At 36.4% G+C, this 23,863-nt stretch overlaps 1 protein-coding gene across 1 annotated transcript in view; it reads right to left on the bottom strand.

Moving 5' to 3' along the window:
• Positions 1–526: 526 nt before the first annotated feature.
• Positions 527–23,863, bottom strand: part of LOC145681040 (steroid receptor RNA activator 1-like) — a 41,578-nt gene continuing 18,241 nt past the window's right edge. Inside the window, exons 3-4 of the mRNA XM_081752361.1 lie at positions 14,805–14,913; positions 527–941 (exon numbers count right to left, since the gene is read on the bottom strand). Of these exons, the coding sequence (XP_081608487.1) occupies positions 787–941; positions 14,805–14,913 (264 nt within the window). The 3' untranslated portion in view covers positions 527–786. The remainder of the gene's footprint in view (positions 942–14,804; positions 14,914–23,863) is intronic.

The raw sequence follows: 23,863 nt of genomic DNA, 5'->3' as shown, positions 1-23,863 counted from the left end.
GATTCGCCTAAGAAACGCTTCACTTTCGTTAATATAACTGTCCAGTAGGTGCTAAGAGATTCTCATACGGTTTCACTTGTGCTCTTCAGCAATTTTTTTTTTTTTTTTCGGACTTTGAAATTTGATGAGACACGTTCTTTTACGTTAGTAAGGACTACAGTTACTTCCGCGTTTTGAAGCAATTGTTTAGATGATCAGCAATAGTTTAAAAAATTAACGTCAGTATTGCTGATTTATTTGAAAAGAATTAAGTCAAATTGCATATATAAACTTTATGAAGCCTACGTTCTTCAATTATTTTTTAGCATTCGAAGGCAATATGATTTAACAGGAAAATATAAACCCGGTTAGGATTCCCAGGTCATATAAAATGGTTGTAACTATTCTTTTATTTTTTCTGTGTTTCACCCAGGTCTTGATGACTTCACGAGCTAAACTCAAATTAGTTACGTAAGAAAATCAACATTCAAAGATACGTTATTTTACAAGTGCTCAGCATTATCTATTTCAATAAGAAAAGAACAAGTTGATGTCTTAGAATGTATTTTTTTCTAAAACAGGAGAATTTGTACAATATTTTACAGCATTGATAGCTATAATAATCTGTACAAAATGATTATCTGTTTTTATGATCTTTGAAACATAAAAAAGGAGTTCTCTCTATAAGAAAAAGATAAAATTTCAAAACCTAACATTTAAGTCCAACCGACGAAGGAAAAAAAAGGGTAGATAATGAATTGTTTGTATATTTCACACAAAGGAAGAACTTTTATACACACAAATATGTCACTTTTCTTCTTCCGATTTATTTTTCTCAGTCGTTCGCAGATGATGGATCAAGTGCTTGATTCCTACCATCCACGGGCTACACAGCGACACATGATCAACCATTAAACACTTGTGAATATGGTCAGCCTGTTCGGCGTTCCCATTTTTCAGTCCTGCAACAACAAAAAGGATACATTTTATAAACTCGTATGCAATGAACTTTTCGAACGTATTATTACAATTATTATTATACTAGTAGAATGCCCGTTCTACGCATAGGGAGGATTGGTTTCATACTAGACATAAAGGGTACCAAAACTGTCACAATCAACAAAAAATATGAATTCGACACTAGTATCGGTCGGTTTTAATTATTTTTACATGTCACCATCCCCCCTTAGGAGTACTAATGGGGCTGAATTTGGATTTAAACGGCATCGGAAGTTTTTATCATTTCACTTTGACGGTGCAACTTAAAGGAGGGAGAGGAGGGAAATTATAAAAAAAATGATCGATTTTAGTGTCGAATCCATAGTTTTCGGGGTCGCTGAGACGAACAGTGGCCTCCCAAGCCCGAACCTCAACTACGTTGAAAATTTGATCGAGACCGGTTAGGTGGTTCAAGACTTACTGGGGCCTTATGCAGAGTCGTTCTGACTCGTGATTAGTGTCATTCTAAAGAGTTCGACTAACATGTTTCCTGCAGCAGTTAGGGCTTTAGTATGACGCTAATCGTACGTCAAAATGACTCTGCATAAAGCCCATTAAGTCACAAACATAGTCACTTTCATTTTATATATATATATATATATATATATATATATATATATATATATATATATATATATATATATATATACAGATTGATAAAGATGTCTGAAAAAGGAAGGAAAACTTACAATACGAAGGAGGTTCAATAATTATTGTCCCCGGCATAATTAAAATACTTGAGCTGGGATGGCTGATGGGGGATATTGTAGTCTAATGTCTTAGATGACTATATACTAAATTTCAGTACCATAGCTGCTATATTAATCTTCTTTTTTGTCGTTTCATGTGTGAGAGGTGGCACCTAGCTTGAAAAATGGAGAAAACCGAACAACGAGCTGTCATCAAGTACCTCCAGAAAAAGGAGTTAAGCCCAAAGGAGATTCATGAGGACATGATCAGTGTGTTGGGTAATGGGGCTCCTTCCTAGCAGGTGGTAAAGAACTGATGCCGCGTCTTCCGCTGCGGCAGGGAAAAGCTGTCAACAGGCCCCTGGTGCTGGTCCTCCAACAACAGCATGCACCCCAGAAAATATTGATGCTGTGCATGATACGATTATAGCAGACAGACGAATCACGGTGCAACAGTTAGCAGATATTATGCACATCTCTGTAGGCTCACTGGAAACCATTGTGCATGAACACTTGGGATTCAGAAAGGTGTCAGCGGATGTGTACCCAAAATGTTATCTCGTGGGGGGCAGACCTAGAACAGTTCTGTGATAGATTTGTGACAGTGGATTAGACGTGGCTCCACCACTATGATCCCGAGTCCAAACGACAGAGCATGGAGTGGCGGCACAGCAGGTCGCCTCCCCCACGCAAGTTCAAGGTACAAGCATCAGCACGCAAGGTTACGGCCACAATTTTTTGGGATGCGAAGGGTGTGCTCCTTATTGACTACCTGGAGGTAGGACACACTATCACGGGGGCCTATTATGCAGCCCTAATCCCTAAGTTACGCGACGCAATCAAGGAAAAACGGCGCGGGATGTTGCAGCGAACAGTGCTGTTCCACCAAGATAATACTCCGGCCCACAAAAGCCATCTTACTGGTGCCGCAATCTATGCTGCTGGTTTTGATGTGTTGGAACATCCTCCCTACTTACCCGACTTCATCCCTAATGACTTTCATTTGTTCCCAAAGTTGAAGGAGCACCTCAAGGGGAAGAAGTTTCACTCAAATGTAGCTGTTCTTGAAGCTGTGGAGGAATGGCTCACGGCTCAGCCAGGGACTTTCTTTGAAGCTGGCATAGTGGCTTTACAGCATAGGTGGAAGAAGTGCATTACTATGCAAGGAGACTTTTTGGAAAAATAATACTCCTTATATGTCAGGGACAATAATTATTGAACCACCTTCGTATTTCCGTCTCTGTTAAGAGAAATCAAGTAGCAATAGATAAAATAGGTTACTTAATAAGTTATCTTTTATTTATACAGTAAATACATAATCTATTCTAGCAGATTGGTAACGAACAACATACTTTTGAACGCCATAAAATTTCGTTCATCTCAATTTTCTGGAAAAGTGTGCATGAGAATTTGCTTTGAAGCATGTCATTTTGTTTGTTCAGTTCGATCAAATCTATTGACTAAATACGTCTTTAAAGATTATTTTAGTTAAACATAGAAAATATACTTTAACAGCTAATCGTAATTGTTTAGCTATGTCTTATTAACCATACCGTGTACTGTCGTCTTCCTAATGTCATAATGAACAGCTTAATTAGTGTCAGTTTCATCTCAATAGCTTTGGCTAGAAGTCTCGAAAGTAAAAGAAACTCAGGAAAATTTAAATAATGGAAGGAAAAAGGGAGATGTGTTAGAGCTTCTCCGATGGTCCTCAACGTGTTCTAGCCGAAACTTGAAGTTAAAAAATTGTAATTGATTTATATCGTTGTTAAAGTTACATTTAACTTCTTATTTTTTCATTTATTCTTTTCTCATACACACACTCACTTTCTTGGAAAAAAGAAATTTTTGAGTGTGCATATGAAAACAAAATAGAAGATGCACTCAAAGCTCTACCCAGTCATTACGGAATCTCCCTCTCTATATGAAAACCTAGCCGCTACTACCACCAATATCTATCGCCGTATTCTTACAATAAAAGGTGCGATAATTTAATATTTGGGCTTGAAAAACAGAAATCTGAAATAATCAAAGAATATTCACGTTTGCGTAATATAATTTAACAGTAGTTTCTTCTTCTAAAGTGAGTGGCCTTTTTCGACAATAACTGTATCTACATGATTATTTCGAACAACAGATACTTAGTTTCGAAGTGTCGAACTCCCTATATGAAGAAGACAGACAGTTATTCTAATTGGAAAGCAAATAGTATGCATGGCATCATAATATTTTTTTATATATATATACCGCATATATAGAGCTTAGCATACTAAAATCTACAAAATCTTTTGGTCAGACAGACGTTTTTAGTTCAATGAAGTGGTCAGCACATCCATCCCAATCAGCGTTATTTCTACAGCGGATATTTATATACTAGATGCTCATCAAATGCCCACAAATTCAATTACACCATCCTGAATTGTTCAAATATAACAGTCGCAGATAGCTACATTAATTTGGTTGATAATTTTTATTATTATTATTTAAAATTACCAAATTTTATCTTGTAAATTTCCACACAGGACGTATGTAAGGACAAACGATCAAAACGCACAAATGAAAGCTGAATCTTAAAATACAATATACCAATTTTAGAATAATAAGAGTCTGTTATAAACCATAAAATTCAATCTTTGATTTCATCACTTTTTGGGTAACTTTCTACATGAGGTGTATCCCAATTTTCGACGTCTACTCAGTGTCGTGAGGCTAACTGGGGAGTCAACGTGAAAACAAGACGTAATGGCCACTAGGTCTAGAAAGCTCCTGATGCGCCTGTTAGGGAGAGAGCGTCGCAGCACACTGACCCCATGCTCGCCGCTAGGTTGGACATAGTTCAGCCAGTCGCTAACCGATGGCGCTGGAGCAGGCTTTGGCCCCAAAATGGGCTGTTATGCCAAGTGGTTTCTTTGTTTCTTTGTTTTATTGTCCTAATAGAATCGAAACTTTCAAGATAACTGTTGGTATAATCTTACTAAAAGTTTTCTTGTACAAACGAATTACATAGCGACACAAAATTTTGTAAATTGCCACACAAGAAAACGACACAATATGAAAAAAGGGTTACTGATAAGCGTTCATCGTGCGAACACAGGATAGTGGATACGCTCTTTCTTCGCTTCTTGGCTTCGAAGATTTTTTTTTTTTTTTTTTTTTTTTTTGTTTAGCTTTTATTACTATTCTTTAGCTTCACTACGATAATCTTCGAACACCAACTGTGAATATAGGTTCTCGCAAACATCTTTCCCATTGTTGTTCACTGTTATTGATTTCAGTATAAATCACACTTAAAGGATAAATTTGAGAGTTGACTAATATATATATATATATTTAATGAAGTAAGTAAGAAGAAAGGAAATTACCATATGCTCTTATTAGGTTGGTATGAATGAAATGTCTGTCCCTTTTGCTACCGCTCAGTCACGATTGATTCCGTAGTTGGACTCTTCGATGTGAAGTTCTTAACCGCTCGATTATCGGGGAAGGTGTTCCCTTCCAAGAAGTGATTGGGATGCCGGAAGAAATGGTAGCCAGTGGGAAAGACGTCAGGAGAATACGGTAAATGAGGAAAAGTTTCATACTGATACTCATGGAGAGTCTGTAACAGCATTGGGTGTGCATTATAGTCCAACATGAGGCATCATGTCTTTTGAACATTTCAGTGCTGTAACAACCCGCAGTGATGGTTTCGCCTCGACAGAGGAAGACATATAATGGATCAACTCCACCATAGACCACCATTCCAACATCTTGTAGGGGTTTTGGAAATCGTCCTGGTCTTTGATCAAGATCCAACCACTAATTGAGTTCTCACAACAGATCAATTTTTCATCAAAGTCACAATCCAATCCAGGAAACTTTTCCAGTTATTCCTCACATTTCTTATAGTTACACACTTCCAGACGGCGATTGTTGTTATTCGGTGGCACCCAACAATCCAACATTTTTACTTTACGGAACACACGAAGCTGCCGAACGACTATCGTGATATTTGTGTGTGCTATGACACGAACACTCTTCTCCGAATGTCCGCTTCCACGGTGTTCCTGAGGAACACATTCGAACATGATGGTGGCGTTACCTAAACGAAATTTGAAAAACAATGATGTGTTAATTTGCCATTTCTGGCCCAAATGTACTGTTAACGTTTTATGGGGTTTATTGTGTGGAATATTCCAGTTAAAATCCCGAAAGAAAAATTACTCGCAACTGTGTGTTCTCCATGATGCATTTAAAACGATCCTGTTCAACAATGTCCTAACTTCTGATTTAAATGCAAACGCCGTTCGTGCACACAGGGAGTGAGGTACTAACGTTTTGTACATCTTAAATTGAATATTGACAAGAACTATTTACGCTGATCCCAAGTCTATACTCGCCGCAACCTTATCCTGATAGCCGAGATACGCAACTTCAATTCGGGCGACTCCGCGCATGTTACATAGTTCTTTACGTTACACACGTAAAACATTACTTAGGAGATCAATTCAAAGAGCTAATTGAGTTCAAGTATATAAAAATGTTAATACAGAAACAATATTTAAAATAAAAGGTACTATATTTATTAGTAACGGGTTATGAAAATGACGTCACGACTCAGAATCGGAAAGAGAGAAGGAAAGAAAAGAGTGAAAAGCCGGTAGCTAAGATGCGAGTCTCTTGCAAGTGTTACAAGATTATAAACTTGAAAAATCTTATATCAAAAACAGAAGACCAGTAAAATTAGTTAATTGATCAATGTTAGAAATCGTCTACAATGGATAGGAAATGGCTTAATATTTTTATATGATATATAAATTAAATAGAGTTGCTACCCTGTAAGAAACTTTTATGCCTGCTGATAAATGAAACAGAAGAAAGAACGGGACTCACATGTAACTTCTGCAATTTTTGTGCAGAGAGTAACACTGCTCTGCCAAATATCGTCTTCGCGCATGTGTTAGTGTGGGTACGAGGGTGCAGTGAAACTGAAACCATGGAGAGTGTTAAGCGCGAAATTGAAATAATGAATGAATCCGAATTATCTTCTCAGTATTATCGCAAACACGAGGAAGGGAAACCTCTTTAAAGTCAAGCAAAGTAAAGTGTCAACAATGTGTACTCTCGACAAAGAGAAAAATATGCAGACAAAACTGTTGAAGAAATTGTTGATATGATTGTTGCCTGTTTGCAGCTGGTTTACTCATTGCTAACGTAGACTTGCTGTGCTTTGAGAAAAAAATCGTATTTTTAATTTATTATGTGGGAGGGTGGCTGCTTGTGTGTTGCTGTTTATGATTGACCTTTTCCAGGTAGATATATGAGAATAACTTCATTTCTTATCCTTTCTTACCTTAATCAATTGAAATGAATAATCAAAATAGTTTTCATGCTCTCGAGTTTTAATTGTGAGGATTGCAAATACATCACGTGCGAATTTCCAATACATTTATTAGTATTGTCGTGGTGTCTTCATGAATTATTAAAAACAAATAAACCAAGAAACATTTTTCGTAGCGGCAGGAAAAGAACAAGAAATCACCGCTCCGCGCATATCAGCTGAGACCCAGAGCAGCGCCAGTTGAAACCGCCAATGAGAACCCAACCAAAATACACACACATATATACAAAGGCTTCCCTGCGAAAAGGTTCGCGCGCCAACATGTACTAATGCGCTTCTGATTCGGCTCTCAAGTTAACATTGCGTTTAGTATAGAATGGTCCATTGAACAGTGTTGCCATCAATAGAAGAGAAAAGTTAAGTTTTGAAAATGTACAATAACTCAGAAAAGGTCACTAGTGCAATATGGTTTAAAACCTATAACGCAAGGCGATATTGCATGAGGTGCAATACCGTGGTTATCGATAAATCATGTACTGACCGAGATATTAGGTATCTTGTCAAAGCTCAGAGGTGCGGTTACGCCCATTTTACCCAACGTGTTGGTTCCGGTGTATTGAATTTTGCAATTGTGACATCCAAAACGTTACTCGAGACGTCACAAATATAACAAACTCAATTTCCAGCCTATTTTGAGCATTCAGAACATGTTTTATCTGTCAAATTTGATCAGCCGTTCTGAATTTTTCACTTTTGACGTTATCATTGGTATCAACGACCTCCAAAACCCAAGAGTACATAAATCCATACAAATTGTACGCTGTTTTCATATTTTGACAAGGTGGTTAGGATTCCAGCCCACTGTCAGCGTTGCCATCTTTTACAAACCACATTTCTCAACTTTAGCAATATATCGGACTTGTCGATATATAGCTTGTCAGTACATGACTTATCGATCCCACATATCCATGATATTGCTCCTCATGCAATACCATCTTGCATTGTAAGTTTTAACTGAACTAGTGACCTTTTCCGAGTTATTGTACATTTTCAAAACTTACCGTAACTTTTCTCTTCTATTGATGGTAACACTGTACAACGGACCCTTCTAGACTTGGAATCAGCGTAAACGGTTCTTGTCAATATTTAAGGTGTACAAAAACTTTGTACCTTACTCGCTCTGTGCGCGAACGGCGTTTGCATTTAACACATGTTTCACATTATTTCTCGAAAAGTTTGCAACACTGATCTGCGTTTACCATCTCTTTTGTCTTTATTTTCATTGTTGCTTTCAATGATGATATCCAATTTAAGTCATTCGATTTACAAAAACGTAACTTTCTCTTGGGTTGGCAGAACTGTTCATCAATACACAGGCAGGTGTCCTTCCTCTAGTTGCTTCGTGTAAAGTTTCGTTTCTGTCTCTCTTTTAGTTCCTCCGTTATCACGGTTGGACTAAATTATACATATTATAATGTGAAAACTTCTTTCACAACTTTGTCGTCAAGTCGGCATGGGTTAATTTTCTCGTCGGGAGCTGTTATTTCATTAATGCGTGTTTAAGGTCACAGAATAAATTTCGCGCGTATGCGTATTGTAAGACAAAATTACCTTATATAAAGGAAACCCTAGTGTCCACACATAACAAATACTCCATTTCATTTGTATATGAAATCAGTTCTGATGTTCTGGGTAGCCAATTTGTCAATAACTGTTTTAAAGTCTAGACTTTTTCCTCTACTGATATTATGGCTAGTGTACTGAGACGATTCTGTGTTATGGCATTTCTTTAAATGCTTTTATATTCTTTAATCTGGTAAACTAACTTTCAGTTTCTGAAATGGACAACGAAATATTTACTATAATTTTCACGAGGTTTGTTGTATGTTGGAAGATTGATAAACCTCAACGTCTTTCTAAGTATTGCTATCAATTTTACGAAATATCTGCATCTGAATTAGAATCGAAACGTCTGCTGAAATGATATTTTCATTTCATCATCTGTCAGCCATTTATTGCTTTAAATCAACTTTGGTCGACCCATGATCCGTCAATGTACTAGATCAGTAGTTCTCAAAGTGGGATCCGCGACGCCTAAAAATTAAAATAATAAAATGGAACTCACAGATGTAATGCAAGAAGTACTTTTTCAGTTGCTAAAAAGAAAGCAATTAGAAATTATACCTACGTTTGAAAATTTAAATGTTTTCCTAATTTAATAAATTTCTGCCCTGAAGCCGGTCAACCGTTATATAGGACTACTTCAAAGAGAGAAATTCTTCCTTTCTTAGGGCACTTTTGCTGAAGTGCACAAAACACTTGCAGGGCACTTGAGAGCATGAGCTGCAAGTTTTCGAGAATATTTCCCTGCCGCACAACCTGGTAATGGTTGGATTGAAAATCCTTTCACTAATGAAAAATCCACGACATACGTACAAGGTATGAGTGTGTCTAATACAGAACAAGAACTGCTTATGAACCTATCCTGCGATACTTCATGGAAAAATATTTTCAAAGAAAATGAACTTTGTAGCTTTTGTTTGCGTGTGTACTGTGAGTATGAAGAGTTGTCTAAAAAGGGATTGCAACATTTCCCTACCACTCACTTATGTGAGCAGACTTTTTCTGCTCTTTGCAGTATTAAAAACCTTAAAGCGAAATCGTCTTAATGTGAAATTGGGCAATTATGGAAAAGCAAAGAATTTCATTCCTCATTAATGATCACACATTTGAGACCATCGTTTATCAAGTGGATTTCCTTTATATATATATATATATATATATATATAAACAGTTTTGAAAGTTATTGTATTTTCAATTGAAATTTCGTTCACTAGGAAACAATCATCATGTATCTTTAGCATAAATGACTTATTCCATTATTTTTCTTGCCAGTGTAATTCTGATTAGTATATTTTTTTTAAATACCATGTGAAATTTCAGATATCACTGCAAGGGGGTCCTCAGTCAATTTCCGAATGAACAGGGGTCCGCGTGATCGAAAAGTTTGAGAACCACTGCACTAGATTATATACAGTAGTTTGCAGGTGCTCAACAGAATTTTCTATACAATAGGGTAATGATAAAATTTTTGGTACAGGAAATCTTTCGAAAAATGCTTCCATGTCAAATAAGTTTTAGACTCACTAGTATCGAGAGAGTATTTTAGGAAAACCTAACAATACGAACCTATCAAGGATGTAACGGAGGGTATACAGGAGTATACGGCATATACTCATCTACCTAATATTTTTATACATAGCATACAATTATTTTAATTCACCATACATTTAAATCAATGTAGGTATAAGCTGTTTTTGAAAACGGTCGGGTACATACCTACCAAAAAAATCTAGCAATACAAAACTAGAACCTACGGAAAGCAAAATAATAAATACTAGCAAACACATTTATAAATCAACCAGTATACCAGCACACAACGCATTTTCACTTTTGCCACTTTGAAATACATTGAGAGAATCACGTTTCAGCGTATTAAGTACAATCTCTGCACTAAAGTTATGATTTTTTTTTTTTTTTAATGTTACAGCTGAACGTAGGTTATTATAAATAACAACAATCGTCTTTTTCTATTTCACATGAGTTAAAAAAGAATGTTGAAATAGAAAAATCAGCTCCAAAATTTCCTTCGGTTTTCCATAATACAGAAGACAAGATTTTAGCATTGTAGCAATGTTACAAAATAGGGTATGGTTTCACAAGTTATTTCATTTTCTTACAAATGTTTAGTTTATTTAGATACGAAAATCGTACCCGAAAAAAAATGCAGATTACACGTATTATTATTGTAATTATTAATTAAAAAAAAGCTCTGAAAATAAATTGAAATTGGATTTTATTCTGCGTTAACTTAAGAATCTCTGGAAAAGAGTTTTAAAAATCCCATCATCCCCTCGGTACAACCTCGGAAAGCTGTAATTTTGTTTGTTCTATTAGTTTATTTTATAAGAAATTGAGACAAAGAGAAATGCACGTAACTGATACGAAAAAATGAATTGGATACCACTATATTCTTCTATTTTCAATTTCAAAAGTTTGTTTGATTCTAATTAAAATGACACATTACTGGAAATTAGTCAACGAAAGCTATCAACACTGCATGTTCAAATCTTTTGAATGTCAGGAGGCCGCAGTTCTTTCGCTCTGCTGCTCCGTTTCCCTTCTGTATTATACACAGGATAGCTCAGGACGTTTGCAGCCTTTTTGTGAACGTGATGTAATGAAGGAATGCATATAAGCAAGGTAGGAAAGAAAATAGTCTACTTAAAATTCAAATAAAACTTGTGGTGATTGTAACGTTACAGGAAAGAAAAGAGGACAACGAAGCGATAAGTATAATACTCTAAATATTTTAATAAGTATAATACTCTATATATAAATCTAGATTATAAAAAAAAATAAATGAAACAATTTAATCCCACTATATTCTGTATGTACATAGAAGTCAGTCTTCAATATTTCGGATGAAAATCGTCAGCCTTAATTAGATACACTTTGAGGTTTCTTTAACCCTTATCCGGGCAAGACATTTTTGTAACGTAAACGGGCAACCGGGGCCTGTGAGGCCCAGTATATATTTTAAGTGCAGAATACACAAAATCAATGCCTATTGTCACTTACTGTTTAGACTAGTCTAGAATGTACCGGTATATATTTTTCTCAAGTAGCGAAACTTCGTGTCACGCTTTTGTAAGCCGCCAAGCAGAATAGCAAATCAGGTCCAGACATTTTTGTAACGAAAACGGGCAACCGGGGCATGTCAGGTCCAGTATATATTTTAAGTGCAGAACACTCAAAATTCAATGTCTGTTGCCGCATACTGTTCCGACTAAAGGTTACAATAGTCACGTGTTCAATATATAATTATGTGACAATTTGATCTAATATTTGACAAGAATTTCACTAAAGTTATACGGGGCCTCCTAGGCCCCGGTTGCCCGGTTACGTCAGGAAAAGATTTTCAAATTATTATTTAAAAAAAAAAAAAATAGCTTTACCAACTCGATATGTTCATGATTTTAACTTCGACGAAAGATAGAAGAATTCAGTATTTTATGTCTTCGAAATATGTATGGTTATTGAGAAATTTTAGAAAAATGAAGGTACTGGGCCTGGGAGGCCCCGGTTGCCCCGATAAGGGTTAAAGCTTGTTCGGGCACAAGTGGAAAATAGAGATTTTTAAGAATTCACATGGTGGTGGTTAAATTATTTCCCACTTTTCTCCTCATGCGCAATCGTTATAGTAAAACGACGTCATTTTATCTTCATGATCAAGTCTGACCATTTTCAGTTGAAATATAATGAGCATTACTTTGAAGCCTACGTTGAAAAAATTAATTCGTTTCTCGAAGAATCGGATTTTCAGATTCTGGCCAGAACTGGTCGGACATATCGAATGTATATTTCCATTTTGAACGTGTTTAATTTTGGCTTCTTGTTTAATCCTTTTGATTTTACTATTTACTTCTTTCTTAAAAGAAAAAGCTTAATTTATCCGTACAATATGCACCTAACAAAAGACTAAAGGACTTAACCAGAGCCCGAAAGTTCGGTACTTTATAAAACGAACACGATTTCCAAGGAGGTTTAGAATATTAAAACAGCACCTTACATATTATTTTTGTATTTAATTTATTTGCAATATTCGAAGTGTTGTCCGTTTACTATAGCTTGGCGCTGTGTTCTGACACAAAACCTGGCTAGCGAATCTTAGCAGTCCTTCCCCTCCTTTCCCCTTATTGCAGTGTTAATAGTGGCACTAACTCATCAACTTTAGCACTAGTAGGATTTGGTATTTGCAAGTTGCGTAAATTTCGAAACAGTGTACTTCTTCTCTAATCAGGGCCGTAACTTGTGGGGGGCAGGGGAGGGGCAACTGCCCCCCCCAGGAAGTTTCCCGCCGTTCGAAGGGGGCCATTTTGAGACAAAATTTTCTTAATCCATTACGATACGAAAATGAAATTATAAATGAAGCATCAAACAGGTTCACTATATTACATAAACAAAGCAGCGCACAAAAAGGAAATACAACAAAATGAGTCGTGGGCCCATTTCAGTAAAAAATGTCTAATACTAGGGGCCCTAGAAATAACATTTATTCGTATGGCTTTGAGATTAGTCAATATTGTCCACTTAATTAATTTATCATGTATGGAACGGGCCCAGGGGTGTAAGTAACGGCCCCGCAGACCTTGCCGTGAGAGAGGGCCCACAGGCTCCGGACGGCCCATAAAGAGTAAGAAAAAGATAGAAAGAGGGGCCCAATAATTAGAAAAACAACTTTTTCTAGGAAGCCCAAATACACGTATTAATGCTTGACCCCCCCCCCCCCAGAAAAAAAATCTAAGTTACGGCGCTGTCTCTAATGCTAATTTATTGGTACAGTTATGCTAGTAGTTAACTATATCAGGTTGGTCTCTTTAAACCTTGGGCCGTGGAGAGAAAAAGTCTTAAAAGGACAGTATTTAGATTTTAAGAAGGTGCGGGAAAGAAAGCGAGGATGAGCAAGATGAGAAAAAAGAAAGAAAGAGAATGAAAGAAACATTTCTACATTTACTTCGTAACGAATTTAAGGAGACAAAACGAAAAAAGGATTTCGGAATCCACCACCAAAATATTTGCGAAAGCGTTGACAACATAATATTCTGGCGGAATATATCTCCCGCCAATTTTGGAGCGTCAGTGTTTGGCCTAATTCTGGCCTTACAGAAGCTACCATCTAGGCATTCATCTCGTGGGACTGAGGAAAACCTTAATAAGGAATACCAGCCAGAGCCTGGTTCATACCCACGCTCGATCTACCTATTTTAATGTCTTTTGTGTGCGTGTGTGTGTGTTGGACAGTGTCTGGTAAGGGCACCCAAACAGTTTAACTATGTATTCTTTAAAATGTTTACATGTTAAAATTCGCTTTATATTGTACTTTGAACACGTAATTCGATGTGTATCATATTCTTCTTACAGCAGCATGTTTTATTTCCTAATACTTTAAGTCTATGGTGGTTAGTAATTATAATTATTGCATCATACTAATCCTTCTCAGAGCTCGTTCAATTAGTATGAAATTCTAGAGTTGGCAAACCTTCACCAACATTGCAAACCTTCACCAACAGGCAATATGTGGCAAGAATATTTCCACCTATACTCGCATCGAAATTCCCAGCCCCTGTTTATAATCAGTTCAATACGTTTCTGTCGCTTTATTATGGAAACAACGCTGTCCAGTGAACCTAACGGTTTTCGCTCTCTCTGTTTATTTTTTACAACACAAACTGAAACCTGCCAATATTGCCAGGCGTACAAGGTTTTCGCACACTCTCGAACAAGAACACTTGTACAAAATTGAGTGGGCATTATATGTAAGATTGTATTACATAATAACTAACTCGATTTGTCATAACGTTAATGCCTCAGTCATCTCAAAATTAGCAATTTATGTAGTAATAGTAATTGGTCCATGACGGTGAGAAGTAGGTACATTCAGTTCGGCGATTCATGTGCCTGGCAACCATGAATAAAACCATGCAGGGGTGAGAAGCAAGGTTTTGACGCTCGCACTACAATTGTTGTTTTAAACAATTTTCCATCCTAGAGTGAACAAACAATAACGTATGGCGATTATTACTCTTTAGGATAATGCTTTTTCTTATTATCTACTCCAAAACGGGAGACTTCTCCCTTCATTTCAAACACTGCGTGACTACTTTAAATTCTTTTCTTTTCACTACATATGATTCATGATTATACCTAGGTATGCTAATCCAACGTCTAAACTAAGGAGAAAGTTTGAATATTACCTTCTGACAATTGGATCATCTTTAGGTGTATATCATCATTTAATTTACCCTCTTCCCAAGTTTTCTGCATAATCGTTAATCGCCTCTGTATTTCATCTACATCCCTCGCCTGGAAAAAGCAAAAACGCCTTAGTGAGTCTCAGAATTACAGAACCTTCTCAATATAAATTTTAACATAATGTAAGCAAAGATGATGTGTGTTATGGAATTGAAACAGAAAGCTACATTTTTTAAAAATCTTTTATCTTCACTAAAATTCGAAAAAAAAAAAAAAAAAAAAAAAGCAATACTTAACCGAGAGTTACACCCAGGTCACCGGCTTAACATACCGGTGCTTTTTAACTTCTACACTGCCCAGTCTGCGTCCTAATCAGCCATAATTTCATATTCTTGAGGTCGGATCTCAGCCACCCTGGTCTTACGGACTTTTGACGTGTTTGCACAACCCAATGTCGAGTCACGAGTCCATGAGGTCTGAGTAGCTGCGCACCAACTTCAAGAGGAGCTGATCAGAAAGCGGACTGAGTAGCATAGTAGTTAACGTACCAACATATTAAGCCGAAAACTTGAATTCAATTCATGAAGCCGAAGTGCCTCAGTGATAGAGCGTTTACCTCTGGTGTGTTTACCTCTTCCATCCTAATCTCGTCAAATAGGCTTTGTGGTGGATAAACACTATGTGCGTAGGTTTCTCGACTTCTCTCGTTTCTCTCCATTTCATTTATTCTCACAATCACCGTTTTCTTTAGCCTAGACGGCATAACCGTGGGACATAAAACTTAAAGATTTAATTTCATTTCATTTTGAATTCAATTTATGGTGCAGTCCGCAGAAAAAAAAGCCTGCAACATGAGCATGTAAGTTTATTGACGAGCATGAAACGACGAATTCTTTTGCTCCAAAATAAATGTGAAGGGAAGGACGCCGAGGTTTCCCCTGGTGTGATTCGTGCCACTTAGACGTTATGTTGATTCCCTGCGCTGTTAGGCGTAGTTTCAAAATAAACTTATACGCTCATGGCAGGTTTTTTTCTGCGGAAAGTATAAATGTACATCTTTTCACTCTTCGAATATCACTGAATTCTCACCTATAGACATAGAGGTTATGATATAGAACAGGATATATCCTCCATTTATTATGCTATCTTCAGTGTTGGAAAAAGTGTTCAAGAATTAAGACTGGGGAAATCAATAATAATATCTTCATCATCTTACATTCGCTAACAACATAATTCTCTCTACTTTAAAACCAGATCTACGAACTAACATGGAAGAACTGTATTATAAAAGTATAGACATTGGGCTAAAATGTATATAGAAATAAGGCAGATACTAAAATATCACATGCTGTGAAGAGAGGTACAGAGAAAGAAGACTGGAATAGTGTAAATACTGTATCTGTGCCAAAGGCACAATATTAAGTAACAAGATGAATGAGGAACCAACTAAAACATGTAAAACAGCATATAATACATTTGAAAGATTGAATTATGGTTTTAAAAAGCACAACTTTGCCTTAAACGTAAATTATACAGCATGTCCACAAAAATACTATCATACTTTAAACTGGTATTACGTCGCTTTGGACAACGTATTTAAATGAAACTGGTCACATTTGAAAAAAAAAAAACTCAAATATTTTTACTATACCTCATAGACATTGAATGTGGGCCCCACGATTGGCAATGTAGACATCAAGACGATATTCCCATTCAGGCTACATACGCTCCAACATATCTGATGAAATGGACTAGATGACAGCACTGATACGAACTTACACTTCTTGTAGGTTTTAAAGCAATGAAGGTACATAGACACAATCATTTACGTAACCTCATAAAAAGAAGTCACAGACTGCAAGTCAGGCGATTTCGGCGGTCACTTGTAGAATACATTATCATCATTTCCGGCACGTTAGGAAATAATAATGCATTCTACACAACACAACGAAAGGAAATAAATTTACGTTAGCAGATTACGGCATAACAGTACAGAAACACAAAAGCTTCCCAAGTGACCTCCAGCAGAAACAGCAACTACCTGCTAAATATCCAATAATGAACCCATATAGACTAATCACAAAGTAATCATGAGTAACTTTACTTTTTCTGTATTTGATTATTGACATTGTTGTCCATTGTTGACATACACAAAAATATTTGAGTTTTTCTTTCAAATGTAACCAATTTCATTTAAATACGATTACCTAAATCGACGTAATATCACTTTAAACTATCATAGTATTTTTTATGGACACGCTGTATACTCGCTTATGGATTTCTACCATTGCTTCTGTATGGACGTGAAACGTAGACTTGAATGCGCAACAACACAAAAACTAATGAAAAGAGCAATGCAATAATGCACGCTAGAAATGACTTGAAAAAATAAGAAGACAAGGGAATTAACAAAGATTCAAGATGTGGCTAAGCTGCAAACGAGGCAGAAGTGAAGGTCACGCAAGAAGGGCAGATCAAAGATAAAAGACAAGTGTTTTGCATTGAATTCTCAGAAATAAGAGATCATTTACAAGATGATCGAAACAGACGAAATCAGATGTTTCGCATGAACTACAGAGATAACGTCTAAATATTATATTACACCGACTAGAAAATCTTTAGGTTGGTTGCAGAAGCGGATACTTACTCACAGTGAGGGAAGTTATAAAAAGGAAATGCATATGGATTACCTTTGTGTGCTATGTTCGTTGATATGGAAAAGCATTCCATTCAATGAAGAGAAGCCTCTTAAATCCAGCAGCTCGAAGAAATTATTGATGACATCTATAAACAAGCCAGTGCAAAATGTCCCAACTGTTCGAAAGAAAGAAGAAAAAACATAAAATAAATAAATAAAATGGTTAAGGGTCCAGAAGGAGACATGACAAGCCTACTTCACCTGGACTTGTTTCAAACACTTGAATATGTATTCTCATGAACTGGGAGAATATAAAAAGGGATAACATAAACGAAGAATATGTCGTTTCAGTGTGATGATATCGCTCTCGAAAACTTTACAGAAGCGCAAGACTGATTAAACATATATAAATAAATAAATACATAAATAAAAAGTAACGAGCTCAAGGGATTTGGCTCGTGTAAAAACAGTGATGTTCAACAGCTTTTCAAGAAAATCAAGGATAAGTTGAAAATAAAGAATTAGATGAAGTGAACAGCAATGACTATCTGGGCCAGAAATTTTCTATATGAATGGCTGAAAGGAAGAACAGCTTCACATTATTTCACATTAAAAATGTAAAATGTCGACACATTTGAAGCAGAAACTATTCAATGAACTTTCTATTCTATTTTTAGTCTATATTCAATATGTTTAACAATGGGACACATGGAAACTAAAAATCATTCACAGCTACAAACTGTATAAAAATGAAAATGAAATCTTTAAGTTTTACGTCCCACGGTTATGCCAATTAGGCTAAAGGAGATGGTGATGATGAAAGATGAGTGAAATGGTGGAATGAAGAAAGTGGGAGGAAACGGGAGAACCCCGAGAAAACCCACGAGCACGGTGTTTGTCCACTACAAAGTCCACACGGCGCGAGCTGGGATCGAACCCGGGACCCCAAGCACCGGAGGTGAACGCTCTACCACTGAGCCACCGCGCCCCCTACAAACTGTATAATGGTTCATGCATATATACTAGAAATAATCCGGAAAAAGAGAGAGAGAGAGACAGAAAATAAATACAGTGAAGTTCCAGTAATTCGAATAAATTTAATCAGAATATCGGTTATTCCGAACGGTCCGTGAAAATTTTCTTTGTGGCAAAAATACGCAGTTTTAGGACATTAATAACTAGAAGGATGAAAATGGGTGCATATTTTCGTAGAAAACATAGTAAACTTACGTTAAATACAGTTTTTTTCTTTAATACCTGTATTCACGCCTTACGTCACATTACGACAATTATACAAAGTTTGAAATAGAATACCAGTGTACAATATTGACACTTTTTAGTTTAGTATGAGTGGAATACAGTAATGTAGTAGAATAAGAACTGTACTGTAACATAAAACTGAACGTACAATACTGGTAGTGTTCAGTACTAGTATCGACCATAGTACCGTACTAGTATTACTTGTTACAAAAGATGAACTCAGATATTATCTTTTGTTGCAGTGAAAAGGGTCTACTGGACGACGTGTAGTTTCGCCATCGACTCATAAATTACTGTACGTGGAAAAATAAAGACATCAATTTTTGACATTTTCAACATTCTTCCAGTACAGTACATATATTGTAGTCAGAAAACATGTTTTGAAATACTATACGCTATGTATTACAACACAATAGACCCGTTCACCCGCTTCAAACCGAGATTTTACTGTTATTCCGGCTAATCCGAACAATCACGTAATCCGAACAGGTTTCGGTCCCAATTAATTCGGATTAGCGAGACTCCACTGGAAATAAATAAATAAAGACACTGAAGTGGCATCGACCAGGACATACTACAAGAAATGATGACCGGTGACCAAAAGCACTCTTTGGACAGAATTAGATGTGATGGTGTCAAGAATCACTGCAAAATAATATGGAAAAGAATTGCTCACGATGGATAGTTGTGAAGAAGAATTGGAGGCCTTTATATAGTAGCAGCGTGATTATAATGCTGATTATTGTTGCAAAAAATGAAATATTTCAGTTTAACGTCCTACGATTATGCCCTTAGGCTAAGGGATACGATAAAAACGGAAGGGATAAATGAACGATAACGGAAGAATTGGCGAAATGAGAATGTAGGGGGAAACGGGAAAACCCACCGATACATGGATTGTTGTTCCTTACGATGTTAAATCTCAATGTTGAAATGAAACTACAAAATTATCTTCTGTGGAAAGTCTACTGTATCTCTTTGAATCAAAATCTTACACACTCAGAAACTATTAAAAGAATTTGTTGTAAAAATTAGTAACCTAGCTTTTGACATTTTGAACGTTTTAAAACTCCCTTACGACGACGACGACACACTCACACTCACTCTCACTCTCTCTCTCTCTCTCTCACTCACACACACACACACACACACACAAAAAAAAAAAAAGAATTACAAGATTATGTATTCAAAAGAAATAATCTTCACCAGAAAATAATGGAAGTTTACTTTCGTAGAAGCATGATTACGTAAGTTTATTTCAATATTTATCTCTGATGTTTATCATAAAAATTTATATTATAATTATTTATGTCTTGAAAAAGTTGGAATTTTCAAAGCACAGACAGTATTTAATAGTACAATACATTAAAAAGACGACCAAGAATAGAATATCTAGATGCAGTTATGAAGAAGAGACCTTATCAAAGTATAAAAAACCTCTCTCAAGGGAGATAAAATTTTCATGTTACCCACCAACTATGGCTGAGGTGAAAAACAAGAATAATATATAGTGCTCCTCTAGAGAATTGTATTTAATTTTACATACCTGTACAAGCAACTCAAAACAATTAGATTCATGAACTCTTACGATTCACGAACTCAAAACAGAATTACGATTCACGACAGAAGATAAAGTAAATTTTAAAATTATGCCCTTATCGAATAGTCAGTGAAGATTACTTGTAACATTATTGCTCTCTCTGCGGGTGTAGCGGCTAGCGTGAGCGCCTTTGGTGCACGGGGTACCGGGTTCAACTCACGGTGGAGAGCCGATAAATTTGAACACATTATGGTAATTCGCATTCCATTTACACTGTAGGTCTATGTCACATATAGCCTCAGTGCTGGGAGGGAAAATAAACTCCAAACCAACCAAGCAATCGAAACATCTTTACTGTAAACATTTATGGTACTTAAAGACATCAATCACATGAGCGCAAGACTCTTTATTTAATAAAATGTGTAACTAAAGGCACAAGCTTCTCACACTGAACGAGAAGTAAAATGGTTGGAAATTGCGTAACTTCATTTTCTCATCGAGTGTGCTTACTTCAAATGTATTTTAAGCTGTTATAACTTAGTGATATTTCTTAAATATCTGGTTTATGATAGACTTAGAACTCAGTCCTATATGTAACGAATTACGTATTAGAAAGCAGAAAAACACAATCATACACTAAAAACCAACAAACTCCTTCGCTAAACGCTTTAGCAGATAAAGAGGAAAAGAAGTACGAATAAAGAAAGGAAAACTACAGAATAGAAAAGTAGATGTGAAGAATCCAAGTGGGTAACGCCATCTTGGAACACAGAATCAGGTCATAGTGCAGTTATCCTGAAGTAAAAAAGTTTGGTGCGGAAGATAAAATTAATGAAATGGCTAGATCGATATGATTGCAGGAGAGCAAAGAAATAATAGACAAACAGGAAAATATAAATTAATGAAGAAACAGTCAGAGAATTTAGTCGAAACTGCTACTGATGCAGAACACGACAAAGGTGAGTTGACAGTGTCATATATACGCATATTTCTATTAATCAAATAAATAAAGTACTAGTAAAGTCACGAGTGTTGGGTATTGAGACACACATTATCTATGAGGATACTTACTCTATCTACCACCTATTTAAACTGCCGCTCAGAGATTTTCACGCAAATTTCTCTGTGAATCTCTGCACAAACTTTTCTATCTGTAACTTCATTTCAGCCAATCAATATATAGCAAATATCACGAGAATGTCTATGTCTGCAAGTCGTTTTATACTTTGCAATTGAAATTTGCTGTCATGTTTTATCTTATCACTTTATGAATACCTTTAGGGCAGGATTTTTTTTTCTTCATCAAGCATAGTGAATAGCTCTACTGTGCAGAAAACACCGCCGCTGTTGTCTGGTGTGGGAGCTGTAACAGCTTAGATCAAGCATATAATCTTATATGTTCGTGTAACAGCTTAGATCGTCGTTTCCCGCTCGTGGCTGAGAATACGGCACATAAGCTCCTGTAAATGATATGGTAGACGCAGACCAGTGCAATTAATGTTCGTATCAGAAGGTAAACAGTGAACCCATTTTCCTTAATCTAGTAACATTTAAAAAAAATATTTCTCCTTTCAACTGGAATACATAAATATTTCTTTAACAACAAATTAAACTGTTTGTGCTTCAAATTTAAAGACTATCAAAATTCTTCTCTTCCCGCTGTAGGCGAATGCCATCCGGTTAATACCGCTAACGTATTGCACGTAACGCGTAAGAGTGCGACGAAGGGTAATTTTCAATTCTTGACCGAACTACGCTGTTAGATATATATATTTCTGTTACTTAACGTAATCTGTTCTTTCGAATGCAACTGCGACAGTTTATTAGTTTTCAATATAACTTCATGCACAGTGTGTAAGTTAGCTTTTAATAACATGGAAGAAATTAAACAATATGAAAATAAAGAGTGAAAGATACTTTACATTGCGTAACTTAAATTTATCCGTTGCAGTTATTCTTTCCTGATATTTATAGCGTATTCGAGAAAATTTTCTTCTCCAATTTTAATACTTACATTAATATAAGTCCACTGTAGGTAAGATAGTTACAGAACTGGAAACAGATACTGTATCTCAAAAACTTATTCCATCGCCATCGATTTCTCTCTACTAAAATCGGAAGTGGTATAAATTTACTACTTGATTTCCATAGAGAAAAAACAATGAGATAGCGGAAAATAACTTTTTGATATAGATTAACCGTCCTACGAATAACTTGCATCTCGACTTTTATTCCTCTATACAAGTCGGAAGTAGTGTATAGTAACAAACGATAATAGATAGCGAGAACAAGTTTTCTGAAATGAGTTCGATAACGCAGCAATAGGCTCCATTTTCGACTTTAGTCCTCTATTGCAACCATAAGTGATAGGAATTAACTACCACTTTCGATTCTACGTGGTTCGTTCAATATAAAAGTTTCCCTACGCTGTAATATGTAATATATATATATATATATATATATATATATATATATATATATATATATATATATATATATATATATATATATATATATATATATATATATATATATATATACGAGGAAGGATCAAATGAAAACCTTAAAAGTTTATTATAAATTTCAAATGTTGTGCTATTGCTTTGAAAGTTGGCAATATTGTTTCTTACAGTATTATCTTTCTTCGGTAGGTGGCAGAAGAGTCTAGTCAAACGAGCGCTAGCTCAGGAGCAGTTTCAAGATGACCGCCTCACGGTCCACATGCACTGCATTAGAACAGCGTTCGATGATCCGGTTTTTGAGTAGTGAAGGTGTGAAACCAACTGAAATTAATCGAAGGATGGCAGCAAAGTATGGTGATTCGTGTTTGTTCCTGCAGCAAGTATACGAGTGGTGTAGGAAGTTTAAAAATGGCGTAACATCTGTAGAGGTTGCTCCTCGACCGGGACAAGCTCACCGCGTAGTGACCGACAACAACAATGCGCTAGTGGAACAGCTTGTAAAGGACAACAGGCGTATTACCCTGAAAGAAATCGCAACAATAATGAAGATTAGGTTTGGTTCAGCTCAACACATTGTGCATAATGTTCTGTATTTCAATAACGTATCAGCAAGATGAGTCCCACGTCAGTTGACTGCTGAATTGAAAGATCGTCGCGTCGACGCCTGGAATAACTTTTGCGTCGCTTCAACGCCGAGGGTGATGCATTTCTGGACAGGATTGTTACAGGCGATGAGACCTGGGTTCACTATCATCAACCAAAAACCAAGAAAGCGAGCAAGGAATGGCGGCATAGCTCTTCGCCGAAACCAAAAATATTCCGCACTCAACCATCAGCAGGAAAGGTCATGCTCACTCTCTTCTGGGATTCTAATGGAATAATTTTGGAACAGTACATGGAAAAAGGAGTGGCAGTAACCAGTGTCTCGTATACGAACATGCTGAAAAATCAACTTCGCCCTGCAATCAGGCGTAAACGGCGAGGAATTTTGTCCTCAGGAGTACTCCTACAGCATGGCAACGCCCGACCGCATACTGCTCGTTTGACCGTTGACACTATCGATGACATCAAATGTGAGTGTCTCATTCATCCACCCTATTCACCAGACCTTGCCGCCAGTGACTTTCATTTGTTTGGACTACTCAAAGAAGCGATGGGCGG

Source organism: Thermobia domestica, chromosome 3, assembly GCF_964235325.1.
Source record: "Thermobia domestica chromosome 3, izTheDome1.hap1.1, whole genome shotgun sequence".
NCBI classification, from domain to species: Eukaryota; Metazoa; Arthropoda; class Insecta; order Zygentoma; family Lepismatidae; genus Thermobia; species Thermobia domestica.
Note: the sequence above shows the minus strand (reverse complement) of the source record. Positions and strands in the feature narration are given on the sequence as shown.